The sequence below is a fragment of the Myotis nattereri genome (assembly GCF_964212035.1).
Source record: "Myotis nattereri genome assembly, chromosome: 18".
In the NCBI taxonomy this organism is placed as follows: domain Eukaryota; kingdom Metazoa; phylum Chordata; class Mammalia; order Chiroptera; family Vespertilionidae; genus Myotis; species Myotis nattereri.
The window spans coordinates 34,748,815-34,770,351 of record NC_138093.1 but is presented as its reverse complement, the minus strand read 5'-3'; the positions used below and the strand labels follow the sequence as shown (position 1 = coordinate 34,770,351).

Here is a 21,537-nt window from a genome sequence, read left to right as displayed (position 1 = left end):
AACACAGTTGTCCTCAAACAGCACCGCACAAGTAAGCGCTATTACGTGCCAGGCACTTCGCCAGGCTCGGTGAGATCCGAAGGAGACGCGGTCTCTTCCCTTGGGGGGCTCACAGTCTTCTACGGAGGCAGACTCGCCGCCTCGGCAGGGCCCCCGGCACAGTCAGGATGCAAGCTCAGTTCTAACTGCGTGCTCGTGGGGCATCTTAGGGGCTTGGGTGAGCTTGAATGGGGCCATGCGGGATGCGGAGGCGTGTGCCCGGCCTGGGAAGGGCATTTCAGAGGAGGGGCGTCAATGACAAAGGCACAGGGATGGGTGTTGGGGGACGGTCACGGGGCGGAAGTGCTGAATTTCTCAGTTCAAGTCTGGAACTGAACGTGGCCAGGACAGGGAGGGGCAGGGAGTGGTGAGAGGTGGCCCCAGGCCCTTCCGGACCAAGGCAAGTGGGCGTGAGGCTGGAGTGGGCGGAGAAGGCTGAGGAGGGTTTGGGGACTCGCCAAGGAGCACAGCGTGAAGTGAGGCAGGGAGGTGCGGAGCGTGCTTTGGTTTGCAGACCCTGTGCTGACCCGGGCAGAGTTAGAGGCACTGGCACCTGCCTCCTCCCCTGGCCACCCCCGCCCAGGGGACAGCATCCAGGCCCTCAGCGCCCTGCGCTCTCTGCGAACTCACAGGCTCGGAGCTGGAGGGGACCTTAGAGAGCAGCCATTCTGCAGATGAGGCACCGAGACCCAGGGGGACGGGTTTGCAGACAGTGAGTGGAAGAGCCTCAAGCCAAACCCCCCCTCTCCCCCCTCCCCCGCCACCCCAGAGCCCTCCCCCTGCTCTTAGGTGTCTTCGAGGGGGCAGGTAGGACAGAGGAGCCGACTGGCTGCCAGCTGGCTCCTGCGGCAGCTCTGACAGGGACCTGCGGGATCCCAGTGCCTCAGGCACCCAAATAACCGAAAGCATGCCCCTGAGATGCCACACTCGCGCCGGAACCTGGAAAGCTGGCCCCGAGACAGGGAGTGGATGCAGAGGCTGGCCCTGACCTCACTTCTACGGATGCGGCCCCATCGGTCAGACCGGCAGAGGGGCCTCTGACTTGTTCTCGGGGCCCCCACCCTAGGGCACAGGTTGCCCTGAGCTCCCAAGATCTAGCCAAGACCCCGCTCATCTCCGCGCCAGAGGGAGGCTCCTCCGGGAGCTGCACGGACGCTTTCAGCTCCGGCTTCCTGGCCCATTCGCCCATGTGGCCGGGGCACCGCTTACAGGGCCATATGGCTCCACGGCACAAGACGTGATGCCTTACCTGGGGACCCGGGGAGAGGGGGTGCACAGTGAGACCCCCTCCACTAGAAGCAAGGCTGGGCCTGAGAGACAGCACAGCTCCCAGGGCGGCTCATTGCCCCCGCCCAGGCAGCCGTGGGGGACAGGGGCAGTGGGCCCCCATTACTAGAGAAACGTTACTAGTTCCCCAAGTCCGGGCCCGGGCCCTGTTCTCATCAGAGCCCACCCCAAGAGCTATTACAGGTGAGCCGGCAGCTGGCCCTGGCCTCCTGACCCCAGCTGGTCACTGTTTCCCCTCCTGAGGTCCCTGCTGGCCAAGCACGGGGAGGGAGGGGGGGGGAGAGGCAGGGGTAGTGACTGAGCCAGACTCCCAGGGGGCTGTCGGAGGCACTCAGCAATGAAAGAGCTCCTTGGTAATAGCCAAGCCCCTTCCCCTGGGCCCTGGGAGGATGAGCGCTTGAGCAGTTCCGGCCTCGCCCAGGCAAGACCCAGACAGCCTGGAGCTGGGAGGGGCGCTCAGCTCAGGGCCCCGCCCTCCTGCCTCCCTAGGTCCTGCTCAGCCTCCTGCCGCACTTTCCTCTCCTCTCCTCCACCTGGGCCCGGACAGCGCCATGGGGACTCGCTCCGGGAGGAAGTCCCAGCTGCTGCTGCTGCTGCTGGCTGTGGCCCTCGTCGCCTCTCCAGGTAAGAGGGCCACGTGGTCCCTGAAGCCCAGCAGGGTGGTTCTAGGGCTATGTCATTGCTATTATTGGAGCGATGACGACAGAAGTCACTGGCTCTGCAGGGCTGTAGCACTTAACGTTTCTGAGGCATTTCCCGGCTAGAATTTCCCCATTTATGGATCTTCCCTCCCTTGAGGTTAGGAGAGGGACTGAGTGTTTGCCCTGTGTAGGTGAAAGAAGCATGATCAGAGAGGGTGAAAGGCTTGCCCAGGGTCACCCAGCAGGATTAAGGCACAACCAGACCCCACAGCATCAGCCCGCAGTTGAGGCCTCGAAGGCTGCACTGATCAGTAGAGTAGCCAATAGCCACGGGACGATCAAAGTGAAGAGAAATTCCATTTTAAAATTAGTTCCTCAGTGGTTCTAGCCACATTTCAAGGGCTGATTGCCACACTGGACCGCAGCACAGATTACAGAACATTCCCGTGGCCAGAGGAAGTCCTACTGGGTGGTGCTGCTCTGGGGTCCCTGCCACGAGCAGGCAGGGGTCACACCACGAGGCTGGGAGGATCCTGGGCACCTGCAGCCTGGCAGACCGCGTGGAGCAGGCTGTGGGGAGAGGGGAGGCAGAGCGCCGGGGGCCCAGGCAAAAGGCAAGAGGGACCCAAGCAAAGGCTCTCATGCGGGGGTGCTGCGAAGTGGGGAGAGGGGAGGACGGGCTGAAAGGAGGAGGAGGAGGACGGGCTGATGGGAGGAGGAGGAGGAGGAGAGGACAGTGTAGGTTGAGAGGCCAGGGTAGCTGGACTCTGGAGAGGGTGCCGGAGACCCAGCCCGTCTGATAGCAGGAGGATGCTCGGGCCGCCTGCTGCAACTCGAGGGGTCCACTAGGCTCACCGCTGGCCTCTCTGCCCTGACCCCCAGCCCGGGGCAACAGACGGTTTTCTCCCTAAGCTCTCCGGGGAAGAAAGAGTCCCCGTGCTCCCCATCCTCCTCTGTCCTCCTGGAGTCCCCGCCAGCTCAGGCTGCACCCACCCCTCCCCCAAGGCTGTAGCCACACATTCTAGGTCCTTGTGGCACCAGGGAAGGACTCGGCTGGCATGCTTCCCACCGTCTCCGTGTGTCCCAACGCCTCTCAGTCCTGCACCCGAGCCAGGGAGGCTGCTGGGAATGACCCAAGGGTGGGAGGCGTCTCCCAGCCCCAGCCCCAGGCCTAGCTGCCTGGGAGGGCCCTCCCGGTCCCCAGGAGCTGCGGGGTTGGGGAGCCCTGGCTGAGGGAGCAGGAGACCCCCACCCTGCAGAGAGCAGAGAGGGGCCTGGGCCGCTCAGCATTGCTCCCTCAGGGATAGCTCAGTGCTGGGACCCCCTCATTGGAGGCAAGGGTGTGTGTGGGCAGCCTCCAGGGTCCTTAGACCCAGAGATGCAGGGAAGGCCACAGGAGAGGGGACCCGTTTTGCCACGTGGCAGAGCTCCAGAGACTGCAGTGGAGCCTCCTGTGGCTGGTTCCCACCCTCCCAGGAAGGTGCCTGGGCCCCACCTCCTCGCGGCCCTGCCCCCTGACCGGGGCTGCACCTGCTGCAGGGAAAGGCAGAGGGCTCCCCTCACACTCACACCCCTCGCCCCTCACCTGTGCTTGGGGAGCAGAGTTGCCAGGACAGGGAACCCTGCCTGCGTGTGTGTGCCATGTGGGTGCACATAAGGGAGTGTGTTCGGGTGAGGGGTGTGGGCACCTGCATCTGTAGACATCAGGGTGAGGGTGTGCACACAGCTGCGTGCAGGGACGAGAGCCAGTCTGAAAGCATCGGTGCCCCTGGGCCCACTCAGCTGCCCCACCAGGGTTCCTGGAAGACAGAGTTACTGGAAGCTGCTGTTGAACAAGACGGTTCCCAGCAGCCTGGCTGCCTCCACCCCCCTCCCTCCCCTCCCGGCCCCTCTCTGCAGTCCCAGCTGGGCAGGGGTCCCCTCCCCTCCACCACCATCATTAACTTGGGATTAAGCCGGGCCCTAGCCGCCATCTCCAAGGCCTGAGGCGGCAGTGAAGGGTGGTGATGGGTGGTGGGGAGGGGGGAGGGGGTGGGGGATGCATTTCAGGGAGCCCTGCCTCCATCCTCATTCTGAGAGCTACTTCACAGCTGCCCTCCTCGCTCCCCAGGGTCCAGGCTGGGCCTCAGCTGTAGCATAGGGACCAAGCCCCCATCCCGGGAAGAGGGCTGACAGCTGGATGCGTTGGGCGAGGAGGCACTAATTGGTTCATGGAGACCCCACAGCCCCATGACCCACCCAGGAGGGCCTGGAATCAGCTGCACTGAGGGTGGAGCAATTAGGGCTGGCCTGGCTCCTGCCTGACACCACGAAGGCGCATGAGCCTGGACACAGCAATCGGCACAGGGGCCACTCCCCACCCCCAGGGGAAGGCAGGTGCGACTCGCTCCCCCCTGTGCTCGGTCCCTGCCCTGGTGAGGTTGGACACTGGCCCTGAGGTGCCCGTTTGCTCAGCGAGTTCAGGAGACGGAGGTGCAGACCTGTGTGCGCCACAGACTTGCCCCGTGACCCGCACATCATTCCCTCTTCTGCGCCTCTTTCTTTTTTCTTTTCTTTCCTTTTTGTTAATCCTCACCCAGGGATACTTTTCCATTGATTTTTAGAGTGAGTGGAAGGGAGGAGGAGAGACACAGAGAGAGAGACATGGATGTGAGAGAGACACATCAATGGGTGCCTCCTGCAGGCGCCCGGGGCCTGGGATCCAGCCTGCAACCCAGGTGGTAGGTGCCTTTGACCGAATTGAACCCGGGACCCTTCAGTCCTCGGGCTGACGCTCTATCGCCTGAGCCAAACCAGCCAGGGCTGTGCCTCTCCTCCTTGAGCTGTCACACTGGCATTGTATACAAATGCCCCCAAAGCAACGTGCACACCATCCACCCATCAGAAAGCCTTCCCTCCTCCCAGGCCTCCCCACCCCGCACTTGGGTCCAGCAGACGCCTGTTGAGCACACGCCTGTGCCAGGCTGAAGCCTCCCACAGACCCTGGGAGGGAGTTCACCGTCTCTCCATCGCACAGGTGGAGATGTTGGGCTCAGAAGGTTCTAGAACAGCTGGTAAGAAGCTCAGAACCAGGGCCCTTTCTCTCAGGACAACCTGCTCCAGGGACATATATTCCCTCTCCCCCTTTTGACCAGTGACTTCCCACACATCCTCCGAGGCCGACCTTACAGCCCGCAGACCAGCTTTTCCGAGAGATCCCGACTGCAGGCTCCTTGGGGAACAGGGGCTGTGTCTTACTCATGTTTGCAACACAATCTGTAGCCCAGTGCCAGGTATACAGCAGGTGCTCAATACCAGTGCAGGATGGGTGATCGACTGAACTAACTTGCCCTGATCGGGCCTGTCCACCCTATTTAAATTCCACTTTTAATTAATTGCAATTGAATAAAATGACGAATTCGGGTCCTCGGCGGCACTAGCTGCATCTTGGTGGCTTATGGTGCCAGACTGGACGGTGCAGAAAACAGAACCCTCCCACCCTGTGAGAGTCCTCCTGGGCGGCACCGCCCCAGAGGCCGGCTCCAGCCCAGTCCCTGAGGCCCTGTGTCCCCATCCGCAGCCGGAAGCTCGGCCCGGGGATCCCCGGCCACCTTTGGCCCTGTCTTTGAAGACCAGCCACTCAGTCTGCTATTCCCAGAGGAGTCCACGGAGGAGAAGGTGACCCTGGCGTGCCGTGCCCGCGCCAGCCCTCCGGCCACCTACAGGTGAGACCCCACAGTGGGTGAGACCTCACGGTGGTGAGACCCCACGGTGGTGAGACCCCATGGTGGTGAGACCCCACAGTGGGTGAGACCTCACGGTGGTGAGACCCCACGGTGAGTGAGACCCCACGGTGGTGAGACCCCACAGTGGGTGAGACCCCACGGTGGTGAGACCCCACAGTGGGTGAGACCCCACGGTGGTGAGGCCCACGGTGGTGAGACCCCACGGTGGTGAGACCCACGGTGGTGAGACCCCACGGTGGTGAGACCCACGGTGGTGAGACCCCACGGTGGAGAGACCCACGGTGGTGAGACCCCACGGTGGTGAGACCCCACGGTGGTGAGACCCCAGAGTGGGTGAGACCCCACGGTGGTGAGACCCCACAGTGGAGAGACCCACGGTGGTGAGACCCACGGTGGTGAGACCCCACGGTGGTGAGACCCCACAGTGGAGAGACCCACGGTGGTGAGACCCCACAGTGGAGAGACCCACGGTGGTGAGACCCCACAGTGGAGAGACCCACAGTGGTGAGACCCACAGTGGTGAGACCTCACGGTGGTGAGACCCACGGTGGTGAGACCCCACGGTGGTGAGACCCACGGTGGTGAGACCCCACGGTGGTGAGACCCACGGGGGTGAGACCCACGGTGGTGAGACCCCATGGTGGTGAGACCCACGGTGGGTGAGACCCACGGTGGTGAGACCCCATGGTGGTGAGACCCACAGTGGTGAGACCCACGGTGGTGAGACCCACGGTGGTGAGACCCACGGTGGTGAGACCCCACGGTGGTGAGACCCCATGGTGGTGAGACCCACAGTGGTGAGACCCACGGTGGTGAGACCCCACGGTGGGTGAGACCTCACGGTGGTGAGACCCCACGGTGGTGAGACCCCACGGTGGGTGAGACCTCACGGTGGTGAGACCTCACGGTGGGTGAGACCCACGGTGGTGAGACCCACGGTGGTGAGACCTCACGGTGGGTGAGACCCCACGGTGGGTGAGACCTCACGGTGGGTGAGACCCATGGTGGTGAGACCCACGGTGGTGAGACCTCGGGGCGCTGAGCGGGCAGGACTCAGGAGGCCCTCCTCCGCTGCAGGTGGAAGATGAACGGCACTGAGATGAAGCTGGAGCCGGGCTCCCGCCACCAGCTGGTGGGAGGCAACCTGGTCATCATGAGCCCCACCAAGGCCCAGGACGCTGGCGTCTACCAGTGCCTGGCCTCCAACCCCGTGGGCACCGTGGTCAGCAGGGAGGCCGTCCTGCGCTTCGGCTGTGAGACCAGACCCGGGCGGGAGGGGGGTGCCGGACATCCGGGGGGAGGGGCGGGGGCTGGGAGGAGTGTCCAGAAGAGGCAGGCGGCTGCGCTGGGAGGGCCCGGCGGGCGGGAGGACGGTGCCTGAGCGCGGCCTGGTCTTCCCTCCAGTCCTGCAGGAATTCTCTAAGGAGGAGCGGGACCCCGTGAAAGCCCACGCGGGCTGGGGAGTGATGCTGCCCTGTAACCCCCCTGCCCACTATCCAGGTGCGTCGGGCCCGGGCCCGTGGTTGGTTAGACAGAGGGCCCAGGCGGGCGCCAGCCACTAGCAGAGGGTGGATAGAAGGTGGTGAGTGGCGCCTGGAAGCTCACCCTGGGCCCTCAGCCTTAAGTGGTGGTTCCTTCATGGGCCCACCATTTCCTAGCACTGAGCCCTGCCTCCCGCTTCCGGCTGGGAGGTCCCTGCGGCCGCCCCCTGTCAGGTGCACTGCACTTCCCAGGGGCAGGGATAAAGGGCAATCTTCCCTCTAGGTCTCCCCTCCACCCAGCTCAGCTCAGAGAACGGGCTCTCAGGAGAGGGTCTGCAGACCCCCACCAGCACGTCGGGGTCCCCCCCAGAGTCGCCTGTTAGCCCCACACCCCCCGGTGTCCTCATACTCCCCCGTCCTAGGCCTGTCCTACCGCTGGCTCCTCAATGAGTTCCCCAACTTCATCCCGACGGACGGGAGGCACTTCGTGTCCCAGACCACAGGGAACCTGTACATCGCCCGGACCAACGCCTCGGACCTGGGCAACTACTCCTGCCTGGCCACCAGCCACATGGACTTCTCCACCAAGAGCGTCTTCAGCAAGTTTGCTCAGCTCAACCTGGCCGCTGAAGGTCAGGGTCGGCCGGCAGGCCAGGCGGAGAGGGCTGAGGGGCCGGGGGTGTGGGGAAAGGGGTTTCCCTCAGAGGTTGTGAAGCAGCTCAAGGGCACAGGGCCTGGGGCCCAGACCACCGGGTCCTCCTGCTACAAGACCTCAGCCGCTCGGCCCAGGTCCCCACGGGGAAAGGGACTTAGGATGGAGTCGGCGCTGAGCTGGGCTGCGATCCTGGCACGGGAGCACCTGGCCCGGGCCTCTAGCATCCGACCTGCCAAACCCTCTCACCCCAGATCCCAGGCTCTTCGCTCCCAGCATCAAGGCCCGGTTCCCAGCGGAGACGTATGCGCTGCTGGGACAGCAGGTCACCCTGGAGTGCTTTGCCTTCGGGAAGTGAGTGGTGGAGGTGGGAGGGCGGGCAGGACATGGGTGACCCCAGAGAGAAAGGGGGGAGGCGGGGGCAGAACTCAGTCATCTTGGTGTCTCTCTCAGGGTCTAGCAGTGCCAGGCCCACCGTTTGCAATGACCCCTCACCGAGCCCTAAACACCTGCCCTGCCTGGTTCAAATCCCAACTCTGCCACTTGCTGGCTGGGGGACCTTGGGCAAATTACTTAACCTCTCTGTGCCTCCGTCCCCTTATTTGCACATGGTGATAATAATAGTTCCTGCCCCCCAGGGTCGTTAGAGGAGGCAGTGAGTTAATATACGTGAAGTGCTCAGGACAGAGCCTGGCATTTAGTAAGGCTTCTGTGGATGCTGACAGTTACCTTTCTATTTTATTTTACTTTTTAATATATTTTTATTTCTTTCAGAGAGGAAGGGAGAGGGAGAGAGAGAGAGAAACATCAATGATGAGAAAGGATCATTGATCAGCTGCCTCCTGCAGCCCCCTACTGGGGATCGAGCCCACAATCCGGGCATGTGCCCTGACCGGGATTGAACCCGGGACCTTTTAGTCCGCAGGCCGGCATTCTACTCACTGAGCAAAAGTGGCTAGGGCAACAGTTACCTTTTTAAAAACTGTGATAGAAATCATGCTCTCCCAGGAAAAGGATTCACTGGGACAGGCTACGCAAATTGTGGGTGCTCAATACATATCTGTAGAATGACTATCTCCTGCTATTTGAGGAAGCCCAGGCTGCCCCCTGCTTGGTAGAGAGCTATTGGGCTTCCAGATAATCCAGATGTAAAGACTCACTGACACCTCCGTCCATTTTAGTGCACAGGTTACTAACAACGAGAGGCCCTGTGGAAAGTAGAGGTCCAGGCCCTGTTGGAGAGAGGGGGGGAGGGGGGGCCCATAAAGACCCAGGTCAAGGCCACTGTCGGCGAGGGCCGGCCCAGGAGAGGCACGGTGGTCAGCACTGGGTGGGGGCAAGAGGGCCAGTCAGCTTCCCGTACAGACCACACAGAAGGCCACATTCACGGGTGCCACACTGTTCGGGGGCGTGGAGGGAGGAGGGAGCCCCCTCTTTGCCCTCCCCTGTCTGTGCTCCAGGCTCACCCGGGAGAGGCCCTTCCCAGGCCCCTGGTGAGTGCCCGCCTCCCCACCCCCACCTGCCCAGCATCTCAGGAGGACCTGAGGGTCTGGGTGTGGGGAGCTGCCCGCACAGGGGCGTCTGACTAGCTCAGTGCACCCCCCTCGCTTTGTCTCCCTGCCAGCCCTGTCCCCAGGATCAAGTGGCGCAAAGTGGATGGCTCCTTGTCCCCACAGTGGGCCACGGCTGAGCCCACCCTGCAGATCCCCAGCGTCAGCTTCGAGGACGAGGGCACTTACGAGTGTGAGGCGGAGAACTCCAAGGGCCGAGACAGCGTCCAGGGCCGCATCATCGTGCAGGGTACGGGGACCCCTCTCCCCACCTGCACCCTGGTCTCCGACCAAGGCAGTCCATCCCAAAGCCAGGGAGGAGCCTGGGAGGCCCCTTGCTTAAGCCTCGGGCTCCAGGACTGCCCTGGGTGTGGGGACAGAAGAGGCTAGCGCCGTGGCCAGCTCAGCGCTTCAGCTGGTGTTACAGAAAACACGTGGAAGGCGTTAGGAGGGTTTAAGTTGCTAAGACAGCCAGTGGCACGGGCTGCATGTGCCAACTTGCTGGAGCCGCTTCTCACCACATCGCGGGATGCTGACGGCTCCCTCTGCTGTCTGACGCAGGAACTGCAGCGCTGCAATCCCGGCCCATTCCATGAGCTGGAGGCTCCTCCCTGCTCAACCCCAACCTCTCTCTCCCTCGCTCCCCACAGCCCAGCCCGAGTGGCTGAAGGTGATCTCGGATATGGAGGCTGACATCGGGTCCAGCCTGCGTTGGGGCTGCGCAGCCGCCGGCAAGCCCCGGCCCACGGTGCGCTGGCTGCGGAATGGGGAGCCTCTGGCCTCCCAGGTAGCGGACTTGGGGCTTCCTCCCACGCCCCTGCCTCCCCGCCCCACCCCCACCTCTGGGCTAAAGGGTGTTTCTAGGTGTTTCTTTCCATCCCAGAGTCACTTAGCCACAGGCTGGTCAACTGGATAGACTCCCGACTGAGGTCCAGGCACAACTCAGCCACAGAAACACCGTGTGGTCCTGAGTGGGTCACTTCTTCCCTCTGGCCTCGGTGCTGTGAATCAAGTACAGAGAGGCCCAGTGAATCAAGTCCTGAATTCCAGGCAACTCTGAGATGGGACCGGGCATCTGAGCCCCTCCTCCAGGGAGCGGGCCCCTCCACCCTGGGCCTCCAGTGGTCCTGACGCCCCTGCCCCACCCTGCGCCCCGCTCTTTTGCACAGACCCGGGTAGAGGTGCTGGCCGGGGACCTGCGGTTCTCCAAGCTGAGCCTGGAGGACTCAGGCATGTACCAGTGTGTGGCAGAGAACAAGCATGGCACCATCTACGCCAGCGCTGAGCTGGCCGTGCAAGGTAAAGGGCCCAGGGAGGCTGGGGACAGCCCCGGGGGACACAGGTGGGGCGCTAGGAGCCGACACGCAGCGTTTCTAAACACACAACACACCTGGAAGTTTTCCTTCGTTTTCCACCAGTTTCTGAGTAGAACTCAGGGATTTAAGAAAGGAGATGAGGTGGCTTGTTCTCTGTCTGGCACAATTTAAATGTTTGTTGCAGCGGGGGGAAAAAAGATGGCAAAGTCATCGGAAACCAGATCAATTAGATTAGTGTTTAGCCTGACCCTTCAGCTCTGTGTCTGTTTACTAATTTATAAAATGTGGGCAGTGGTCCTGCCCTCACACAGCTGTTGCGGGGATTCAGTGAGATGACAGGTAAAGCATGAGGGACCTGCCCAAAGCATAACAGGTGCCCAGTAACTGTTGGCAGCTACTCATATTCTTATTGTGTGACTCGAGCTCATGAAACTTTAGTCTTCTCATCTGTAAAATGGGCACAGTGATGCCTACCTCATAAGTTGTAGTGAGGCTTAAGGAAGGCTCATTCATTCATTTATTCATTCTACTAATATGTATTCAGTGCCTCCTCAGGTAAGGTCTCTGCCTTTAAGTATCTTTCAATTCAGTAGAGAAAGAGGGCAAATAAACACAAAATCAAATCATTAAATAAGATAATTTCAGACAGCCATTAAAAATACAGACTAAAAAAATAGACAAAAAAAAACAGACTAAAGAAAATCTGATAGTGAGGTAGGAGGAGGGGAGGCGGGGAGGTGGGGTGGTCAAAGAAGACCTCTCTGAGGCAGTCGCTTTGAGGATGTGACCCGAGTGTTAAGAAGGAGCCGGCCATGTGAAGATCTGGGGGATTTCCAGTGCAAAGGTCCTGGGGCAGGAAAAAAGGTGGCATTTTCAAAGAACAGAAATGGCCCAGGTGATTGGAGCACACTGAGTGAGATGGGATTGGAGAGAGGGACTTAGCTGTGAGTCCCTGTGAGAAGCTGGACTTCATTCTGAGTGCCTAATTCACATTTTAAAAAAGATACTCCTGGCTGCTGGGCGGGAAAGAATTGCAGAAAGAAAATACAGAAACAGGAAGACCGATATGGGGGCCTTTTCACAGAGCAGCAGGGGGTGTGGGGCTTGTAGCAGCGCCAGAGGGTGGGGGTGGGGCGGGTGATCGGAAGGGGTGGATTCCGGGTGTATTTTGGAAGTGGTGTTCTAAGGATCACTCACGGACTGACCACGAAGGTACATAAAGTGCTTAGCACACGCCCTGGGTGACTGTGGGGCGCTCCCCTTTCCTTCCAGCACTGGCCCCCGACTTCAGGCTGAATCCCGTACGGCGCCTGATCCCTGCAGCCCGCGGGGGAGAGGTCATGATCCCCTGCCAGCCCCGGGCAGCCCCGAAGGCCGTGGTGCTCTGGAGCAAAGGCACCGAGATCTTGGTCAACAGCAGCAGGTACTGCCCGCACCCCACCCCAAGCCTCTCCTGCTCCCCCGCATTCTCCCTGGAGCTGAGTCCCTTCCCCGGACCGTGCATGTCCCCGGGGTGGCCACATGGCTCTGTCCTGGCTGCAGAGTGACAGTCACTCCGGATGGCACCTTGATCATAAGAAACATCAGTCGGTCAGATGAAGGCAAATACACCTGCTTCGCTGAGAATTTCATGGGCAAAGCCAACAGCACGGGCATCCTGTCTGTGCGAGGTAAGGGTGTGGCGTGGCTGCGGGTGGTGGACTCGGCCACGGGGGCACCATCCCTCCTCACCACCGAGCCCTGGAGTCCCACGTTCCTCCCACTCCAGGACCCGGGTTCATTTGGGACCACCCTCTCGCCCCCATCCAGGGTGTAGTCCTGCCTCCCTCCCACACACCCGTGGGGCTGCGGGGAGGTCCGGATACGTTGGCCACGCTGCCCCTCCTCATTCCTGGGACTTAGGACAAGCCTCTCCCCTCATCCACCCAGAGGCCTTGTTTTTCTTGGCAGATGCGACCAAGATCACCCTAGCCCCCTCCAGTGCCGACATCAACTTGGGCGACAACCTGACTCTGCAGTGTCACGCCTCCCACGACCCCACCATGGAGCTCACTTTCATCTGGGCTTTGGACGACTTCCCCATCGACCCCGACAAGCCTGGGGGTCACTACCGGAGGGCCAGTGCGGTGAGGCCCGAGGCCGAGAGCCCAGAGCCCCTCCCTCCTTTGGGAGAGACAGGGGGCCCGAGACGGCCTTGACCTCCCAAAGCCTTTCCCCTCTCCCTCGGGAACGCCAGCCAGGGCAGACTCGCTCTCGGGTTCGTAACCATCCTCCCTAGAGTAGCAGTGGCCCGTGCGTTCAGGAGAGATGCGGGACAGGCCTGGAGGGCCCTCGGCCACTCACTCCCACTGTTGTGATCCTGCCCCCCAACGCCAATGGCGTCAGTCACTTGGACCCTTGTTGACTGTCTCGTGTCACAGACTGTGTTTGGTCCCCGGGGGGACTAAGTGGGGAGGAGCTGATTCCTCCCACTGAACAGATGGGACCGAGATACAGGGAGGGCCGGGCTCAGTGCACTGGCCGGAGCTGCGCCCCCTGACCTGCCCGCTCCCCGTCCCCCGTGTGCAGAAGGAGACAGTTGGAGACCTGACCATCCTGAACGCCCAGCTGCGCCACGGCGGGAAGTACACCTGCATGGCCCAGACGGTGGTGGACAGTGCATCCAAGGAGGCCACAGTCCTGGTCCGAGGTGACGGGGTTTCCCACTGCCACCCCCACCCCAACTCCCTCAGCTGGGCTATTCTCATCTTTGCTCCCTAATTCCCCGCCTCTCCCTGAGCTGTGGGGAAGTGTTTCTGACAGAAGTTCGCTGAGCCGAACTTATCTGGTGGTTCCTCATAGAGTCATAGACCCTAGATCAGTGGTTCTCAACCTGTGGGTCGCGACCCCTTTGGGGGTCGAACGGCCCTTTCACAGGGGTTGCCTAAGACCATCGGAAAACACTTGTATAATTACATATTGTTTTTGTGGTTAATCACTATGCTTTAATTATGTTCAATTTGTAACAATGAAAATACATCCTGCATATCAGATATTTACATGACGATTCATAACAGTAGCAAAATTACAGTTATGAAGTAGCAACGAAAATAATTTTATGGTTGGGGGTGTCACCACAACATGAGGAACTGTATTAAAGGGCCGCGGCATTAGGAAGGTTGAGAACCCCTGCCCTAGGTGAATAGAATCGTCTTCCTCCAAAGCCAACATTTTAGAAAGTGTCCCCAACCACATCCCAGGAGTGGAGGAGTTTGCTGAGGCCAGAAGTTTTCAGTGCTGGGAAGTCAGTGCACGTCCCTTTGTGAGGGTCTCTGTGGCCCCTCCAGCCTTGGACACATCACATCCCACCCACCACGCAAACCCCATGCCTCACTCTCCCACCAGAGCCTGTGTTTGTGGCGCCCTTTGCTGACCCCACTTGGTACTTCACCAGCCCAAACCAGCCTGGGGGAGGTTGTCTCAAATTGGAAGCTGCCTAATTCTGACCCACAATGCTCTGACCTCTGGTGCAGGTCCCCCGGGCCCCCCAGGAGGCATGGTGGTAAGGGACATCGGCGACACCACTGTCCAGCTCAGCTGGAGCCGTGGCTTCGACAACCACAGCCCCATTGCCAAGTACACCCTGCAAGCTCGCACTCCGCCTGCAGGGAAGTGGAAGCAAGTTCGGACCAGTAAGCGTCCTGCACTCTCAGGACGGACAAGGCCTGGCTGTGTGCCAGCAGTGGGGGCAGGGGGCAGAGGGCTGGGGCTGAGCCTGGAGCTTCAAAGAGGGACAAGCTTGGGCCATCTGCCTGCAGAGAGCTCCCAGGCCAGTGGGGAGATGGTGGCACGTGGACAGCAGGAGCGTAGGGAGAGTTGAGGGAGGAGGCCCTCTGTCTGCTCCCTGAGCACTGGCAAGAATGCTACTGGGGCAATGACTGCATGCACGGGGTGTGGGGTGCCCACGACACCAGCAGAGGCTCCAGGGCAGGGAGGACTAGTTTTCTGGTCATTTCTGGAAGAGCTATTGAGTGCTCTGTAGGTGTCAGGCCCCACCTGAGGGCTGGGCAGAAAGAGGTGGGCCAGGCTCCGGCCCTGCCCTCTCCATTCAGACCACCGCCTCCTCCGTGCCTTGCAGATCCCGCCAACATCGAGGGCAACGCGGAGACCGCCCAGGTGCTGGGCCTCACACCCTGGATGGACTATGAGTTCCGGGTCATAGCCAGCAACATCCTGGGCACTGGGGAGCCCAGTGGGCCCTCCAGCAAAATCCGGACCAAGGAAGCAGGTCAGTCCTGGTGTCCCAAAGTGCAGTAACTTCAGGCACAGAAACTAGCCCTCCTCCAAGGGAGCCCCAGGCCAAGACCAATTCACAGAGTCCCAGCCCTGCTGACCGGGCTTCAGACTCTAACGCAACATGAGACGACGCAGGCCAGGGCCGGCCACTGCCCTGCACACAGCCCTGTGCACTGACCATGGCCTGGCCAAGGCCCTCATTAAAACATGGGGCAACCTTACAGCTCCATGTGAATCTACAATATCTCAAAACAAAAAGGGTTTTTTACTGGGGAAAAAAAAACACAACAAAGTTTGGAGAAGGGAAAGGTCACACTGGCAGAGTCTAGATTTGAACCCAGGACCCTGGGGTGCTGGGCAGATGTCCTCCCTGGAAGTGCACGAACTGCAGAAATCAGTTATGAGGAATGTGTGTGTGTGTGTGTGAGTGTGAATATATGACTGTATGTGAGAGTATGTGTGTGAACATGTGTGAGCAGGGGTGATTGTATATGAGTGTATGACTCTGCGTGTGTGTGTGTGTGTGTGTGTGTGTGTGTGTGTGTTGTGCAGGGGCCTCGGGAAGCAGCCAGTGTCTCCCAGTCCTCCGGATGGTTCCTTGGGGAGCAGGAGGAATGGCTGTCTGCCCACAGCCCTCCTGAAAGGCAGTGTCCGAATCTGAGTGGGGCAGGAGGGGAAGACGGGCTGATTAGCATCTGCCGAGAGGCTCCTGCCCGCCCTCTGAGGCTTTCCCAGGAAAAGGCCCAGCAAGAGAGCCTGTCTGTTCACCAGCCCCAGGGCAGGGTCCCAGGACTGGAAATCTACCCCAGAAGTGGGGGCAGGGAAAGACCCGAGAAAGAGGCAGGACACTGCCTGGCAGTTAACGGAGTTTAGGAACGGAAACAACATGGGCGGGGGCTTGCGGCTGCAAGATGAAGTGGACATTCCGTGCCGCCTGCCGGCACCAGAGGTGGATGGGTAAACGGGGGAGTCGTCACAGCTACTAACTAGGCTCTACAGGTGCAGGTACGGGAAATTACTCTCCCTCTTGACCAGGTCAGGACAAGGGCCTAGTCCAGGAACCAGCCGGAGGAGAGCTGGTTTATGTCAGACTAGGCATCATGCCGTCTCTATGAGGGTTTTGGAAGGACCCTTTGGCTGGAAGGACATGACCTAGAGCAATCTCTGGTCCACAGAGCCCTGGGGCCCCGGCTGGGCAGCATGGAACCAGGACCCTGCCTCCCCTTCTCCTGCCCCCCAGGCCTGCCCCCTGGAGGTGCAGTGGGGTCTGCCTCCTCGTGCCCCTTCCACAGAGTTTCCTGGGTGCCCCGGGCTGACTCCGGGCCCTTTCTGCAACCATTCCACAGCTTTGACTGGGACCCTGAGGACGGAATTCCAGGGGCACGTGGACTGGGCTTCCGGCAGGGCCAGGTGGGAGGGGGGCAGTCTCCTCACTCTGCACCCCAAGAGTTCACGAGCACAGAGGCCGCTGTGACGCAGAGGAAAGATGAGGGGCTTTGGGATCGGAACTGAGTGCACCTTCTAGCTGTGCCATTTCGCTCTGTGACCTTAGGCAAGTCGCTTAAGCGCACTGGGCCTTAGTCCTTCCGCCCTGAAAGGGGGACAGTGACGCCCAGCTCGCGGGACCAGATGGGCACTGCGTTTAAGCGCTCCTTGCAGGTGACAAGGCCCCAAGCTATGGTCATCAAACCAAGTGATAAGACTCTAATCGCTGCAGAAATATTTTGATCCTCAGCCAAGTTACCCCCTGTCAAGCTTCATGAGCTGATGAACTATATCCTTGTTTTAATATCAGCCTTGTTGAATGATAGAGACAATTGGGAAATTAATTCTGCCACAAAAGAAAAAAGTAAAACACCCTGCAACCCAAAATAAATGTTTTTGTGTCAACTACATTCTGAATTACTCATTCCCCTGAATTTAAAGCACACTGGAGCTGGTCTCTTATTTAGTTTCAGCAACAGGAGGGAAGGAGGCAATCATCATTGATGGAATACACACACACACACACACACACACACACACACACACAGAAACACAGACACACACACAGACACAGAAACACACAGACACACACACAGAAACACACACAGACACACAGAGAAGCATACAGAGACACAGAAACACACAGACACACACACACAAACGCACACAGAGAAACACACACACACACACACTCGCCACTGTCATTTTTAATCTTATTCTCTTTACAGCCCTTTGAGAGGAACAGACTCCTCCTCTTACGGAGGGAGAATCAGGCACAGAGAGGTTAAGTAACTTGCTCAGGGAAGCACAGCTAGTAAATGGCAGAGGTGGGATTTGATCTTGGGTCTGCCTGACTCCAGGGCCCACGTCCAGAGGGACTGTTAGAGGACAAAACCAGGGCCCATCTGAAGCGGGGTCCCCACCCTAGGTCACTTCACTGGCTCAGGCTCAGGGCTCCTGTTCCCTCGCTGCCCATTCACCAGCCCATTGACATCTGTGTCCCTTGGTCCCCACAGCCCCCTTCGTGGCACCCTCCGGGCTCAGCGGAGGCGGGGGAGCCCCTGGCGAGCTCATTGTCAACTGGACGGTAAGCGCTTGGACAGAGGCAAACCGTGCCTCCAGTTCTCTGGGGGGACAAGTCCTCTCCCCTCCTTCCCCCCCAGTCCTGACTCGCCTCTGGGCCGGGCGCTGCAGGGAGAACCCGGACAGAGCCACTACCCAGTCCCACGCCACCGCCCTCTCCCTCCCCGGCACCCGCGGCTCCCGCAGGAGCGCCTCCTGGTGAAGGTTGGGTGGGGGCGCAGGACGGGCAGGGAACGCACCCACGGCCCTCACCCGTGCCACGCTCTTGCCCCTCAGCCCATGTCACGCGAGTACCAGAACGGAGACGGCTTCGGCTACCTGCTGTCCTTCCGCAGGCAGGGCAGCGCCGGCTGGCAGAGCGCGCGGGTGCCCGGCGCCGACGCCCAGTTCTTCGTCTACAGCAACGAGAGCGTCCGGCCCTACACGCCCTTCGAGGTCAAGATCCGCAGCTACAACCGCCGTGGGGACGGGCCCGAGAGCCTCACCGCCCTCGTGTACTCGGCGGAGGAAGGTGGGTGACCCGGGCCACCCTCTGTCCCCCCATCGCGGCTGCTACTCCCCCCTCCGTCCCGCGGTGGGGTGGAGAGGACGCGGGGTGCCCGCGGGGAAGACTCCCCCCTCCGTCCCGCAGCGGGGTGGAGAGGACGCGGGGTGCCCGCGGGGAAGACTCCCCCCTCCCTCCCGCAGTGGGGAGCAGAGGACGCGGGGTGCCCGCGGAGAAGACTCCCCCCTCCGTCCCGCAGCGGGGTGGAGAGGACGCGGGGTGCCCGCGGGGAAGACTCCCCCCTCCGTCCCGCTGTGGGGTGGGGAGGACGCGGGGTGCCCGCGGCTGCTACTCCCCCCTCCATGCCGCAGTGGGGGCAGAGGACGCGGGGTGCCCGCGGGGAAGACAGGCCTGGGGCTCTCAGCCGCTGGCCTCCTTTCCAGCCCTTGCCACCTGGTCTCCCCTCAGGCCTGGGAAGGAGAGGGAGGCCCTCGGGGACCCCGTGGCCTTGGTCCTGGACCCTGAGCCCTAAAGTTGTTAGCAAGGGCCGTCGGGGTTGGTGGCTGCTCGGTAGGACGCGAGGAGGCCCTGGGAACCCAAACCCCTTCTGTATCGGTCCCCAGAGCCCAGGGTGGCCCCGACCAAGGTCTGGGCCAAGGGGGTCTCCTCCTCAGAGATGAACGTGACCTGGGAAGCGGTGCCGCAGGACACGAACGGGGTCCTCCTGGGCTACGAGGTGAGCACTGACCTGCGGCCTGGGAGAGGGAGGAGGCTGGGGTTGAAGGTTGGGGGAGGCCGCCCAGCCGGCGGGGCTCAGTGGTTGAGCGTCGACCCGTGAACCAGGGGGTCGCGGTTCGCTTCTAGGTCGGGGCACATGCCGGGGTTGCGGGCTTGGTTCCCCACCTCCCCTCCCGGTGTGGGGCGCGCGACGGGAGGCCGATCGGTGGTTCTCTCTCTCCCTCTCCCTCCTTGGAGCACTCATTCACTCACCTGGCAAACAGCACCCAGTCTGTGCAGCACTGTGAATGCAGCTCTAGCTGAGACCCAGTGGCTGGTGCCCACGGGGAAGACAGGCCTGCAGACAGCCTTGAGAGGCTAGGCCAGCACCTGCACGGGAGCTACAGGAGCCTAGGAGAGGAGGGGCCTAGGAGAGGCGGGGCCTAGGGCAGGAGGGGCCTAGGGCAGGAGGGGCCTAGGGCAGGAGGGGCCTAGGAGAGGAGGGGCCTAGGAGAGGAGGGGCCTAGGAGAGGAGGGGCCTAGGAGAGGCGGGGCCTAGGAGAGAAGGGGCCTAGGAGAGGCGGGGCCTAGGAGAGGAGGGGCCTAGGAGAGGAGGGGCCTAGGAGAGGCGGGGCCTAGGAAAGAAGGGGCCTAGGAGAGGAGGGGCCTAGGAGAGGAGGGGCCTAGGAGAGGAGGGGCCTAGGAGAGAAGGGGCCTAGGAGAGGCGGGGCCTAGGAGAGGAGGGGTCTAGGAGAGGCGGGGCCTAGGGCAGGAGGGGCCTAGGAGAGGAGGGGCCTAGGAGAGGCGGGGCCTAGGAGAGGAGGGGTCTAGGAGAGGAGGGGCCTAGGAGAGTCAGGGCCTAGGAGAGAAGGGGCCTAGGAGAGGCGGGGCCTAGGAGAGGAGGGGTCTAGGAGAGGAGGGGCCTAGGAGAGGTGGGGCCTAGGAGAGAAGGGGCCTAGGAGAGGTGGGGCCTAGGAGAGGAGGGGCCTAGGAGAGGCAGGCCCTAGGAGAGGAGGGGCCTAGGAGAGGAGGGGTCTAGGAGAGGAGGGGCCTAGGGCAGGAGGGGCCTAGGGCAGGAGGGGCCTAGGAGAGGTGGGGCCTAGGAGAGGAGGGGCCTAGGAGAGGCGGGGCCTAGGAAAGAAGGGGCCTAGGAGAGGCGGGGCCTAGGAGAGGAGGGGCCTAGGAGAGGTGGGGCCTAGGAGAGGAGGGGCCTAGGAGAGGCAGGCCCTAGGAGAGGAGGGGCCTAGGAGAGGAGGGGCCTAGGGCAGGAGGGGCCTAGGGCAGGAGGGGCCTAGGAGAGGTGTGGCCTAGGAGAGGAGGGGCCTAGGAGAGGAGGGGCCTAGGAGAGGCGGGGCCTAAGAGAGGAGGGGTCTAGGAGAGGAGGGGCCTAGGAGAGGAGGGGTCTAGGAGAGGAGGGGCCTAGGAGAGGAGGGACTTGGGGAAGAGGGGCAGGTTCTGGAAGGGGCATGGCCTACCCATCTCATACCAGAGTCCAGCTAGCTCGGCATCCTCAGGGCTGCAGGGAACAGCATGGCCCCCTCTAGGTACCAATTGATTATCCTGTCCCTACGGAACTCTGGACCCAGCGGTTTCTGACCTGAGCCCTGAGCCCACCGATGAGCCCACACTATGGGGCGAGGTAGCCAGGAGGAAGGGATGAAGCAGCAAGGATGTCACTGCCTAAGGAAGCCATCCGCCCGGTCCCCAGGGATGTGGTTCATACCGTTCCATCAGAGTCAGCTGGGTGTTAGCACTACAGGTTAGGCAGGCCCCACTGAGGAGTAACTCCCCACTCAGGGAGCAGGAGAGGAACAGAATGTGGGGGCCAGGGCCGGAGTCGGGGAAGCCCTGCACTGACTGCTGAGCCTAGGGTATCCCGGCCCCTTCAGATCCGCTACTGGAAAGCTGGGGACAAAGAAGCAGCCGCTGACCGTGTGAGGACGGCAGGGCTGGACACCACTGCCCGTGTCACTGACCTGCACCCCAACACCAAGTACCACGTGACCGTTCGGGCCTACAACCGGGCGGGCACTGGGCCTGCCAGCCCGTCTGCCAATGCCACAACCATGAAGCCCCGTGAGTCTACCGGCCTGGGGTGGGGGACAGTGTGTTTGGGATGGGGGACAGTGTGTTTGGGATGGGGGACAGGTGTGTTTGGGGTGGGGGACAGTGTGTTTGGGATGGGGGACAAGTGTGTTTGGGGTGGGGGACAGTGTGGGGTGGGGGACAGTGTGTTGGGGTGGGGGACAGTGTGTTTGGGGTGGGGGACAGTGGGGGACAGTGTGTTTGTGGTGGGGGACAGTGTGTTTGGGGTGGGGGACAGTGTGTTTGGGGTGGGGGACAGGTGTTTTTGGGGTGGAGGGGGTGTCTCTAGGATCACTCTTTCCCCCGGTGCAAGACAAATGCTCCAGCCCACAAGCCTGGCTGGACGGAAATGAGGCAGCAGCCTCGTGAGAATGGGGCGTGGATTCACAGCCTCTCCTCCTGCCTGTGGGTTCTCAGGGGGTTTGTTTCTGAGGCAGCTGTGACGGATGTTCTGGGTGCAGCGGCTAGGCGGACACTCAGGAAAAGGCTGGCCAAAGGCAAGGGGTGGGTGGTGAGGACACACTCACAGGTCGGCCCGCGCAACTTCCTCCCTCCCTCCTCCGGCAGCTCCTCGGCGACCTCCCGGCAACATCTCCTGGACGTTCTCGAGCTCCAGTCTGAGTATTAAGTGGGACCCTGTGGTCCCTCTTCGCAATGAGTCTGCGGTCACGGGCTATAAGGTAGGAAGGGATCGGCCAAGCACTGGATGGTGGGAAC

General features: G+C 61.4%; 1 protein-coding gene across 1 annotated transcript in view; it reads left to right on the top strand.

Moving 5' to 3' along the window:
* The window catches only part of CNTN2 (contactin 2), a gene marked incomplete at its 5' end in the record, with an annotated part of 34,340 nt that overhangs the window by 7,759 nt on the left and 5,044 nt on the right, over positions 1–21,537 (top strand). Inside the window, 20 exon segments of the mRNA XM_081112489.1 lie at positions 1,816–1,950; positions 5,527–5,671; positions 6,770–6,945; positions 7,097–7,192; positions 7,596–7,805; positions 8,080–8,179; positions 9,450–9,625; positions 10,026–10,162; positions 10,545–10,674; positions 11,964–12,114; positions 12,234–12,361; positions 12,642–12,817; positions 13,260–13,380; positions 14,204–14,362; positions 14,809–14,958; positions 17,468–17,538; positions 17,811–18,045; positions 18,642–18,754; positions 20,625–20,811; positions 21,388–21,500. Coding sequence (XP_080968615.1) covers positions 1,816–1,950; positions 5,527–5,671; positions 6,770–6,945; positions 7,097–7,192; positions 7,596–7,805; positions 8,080–8,179; positions 9,450–9,625; positions 10,026–10,162; positions 10,545–10,674; positions 11,964–12,114; positions 12,234–12,361; positions 12,642–12,817; positions 13,260–13,380; positions 14,204–14,362; positions 14,809–14,958; positions 17,468–17,538; positions 17,811–18,045; positions 18,642–18,754; positions 20,625–20,811; positions 21,388–21,500 — 2,909 coding nt within the window.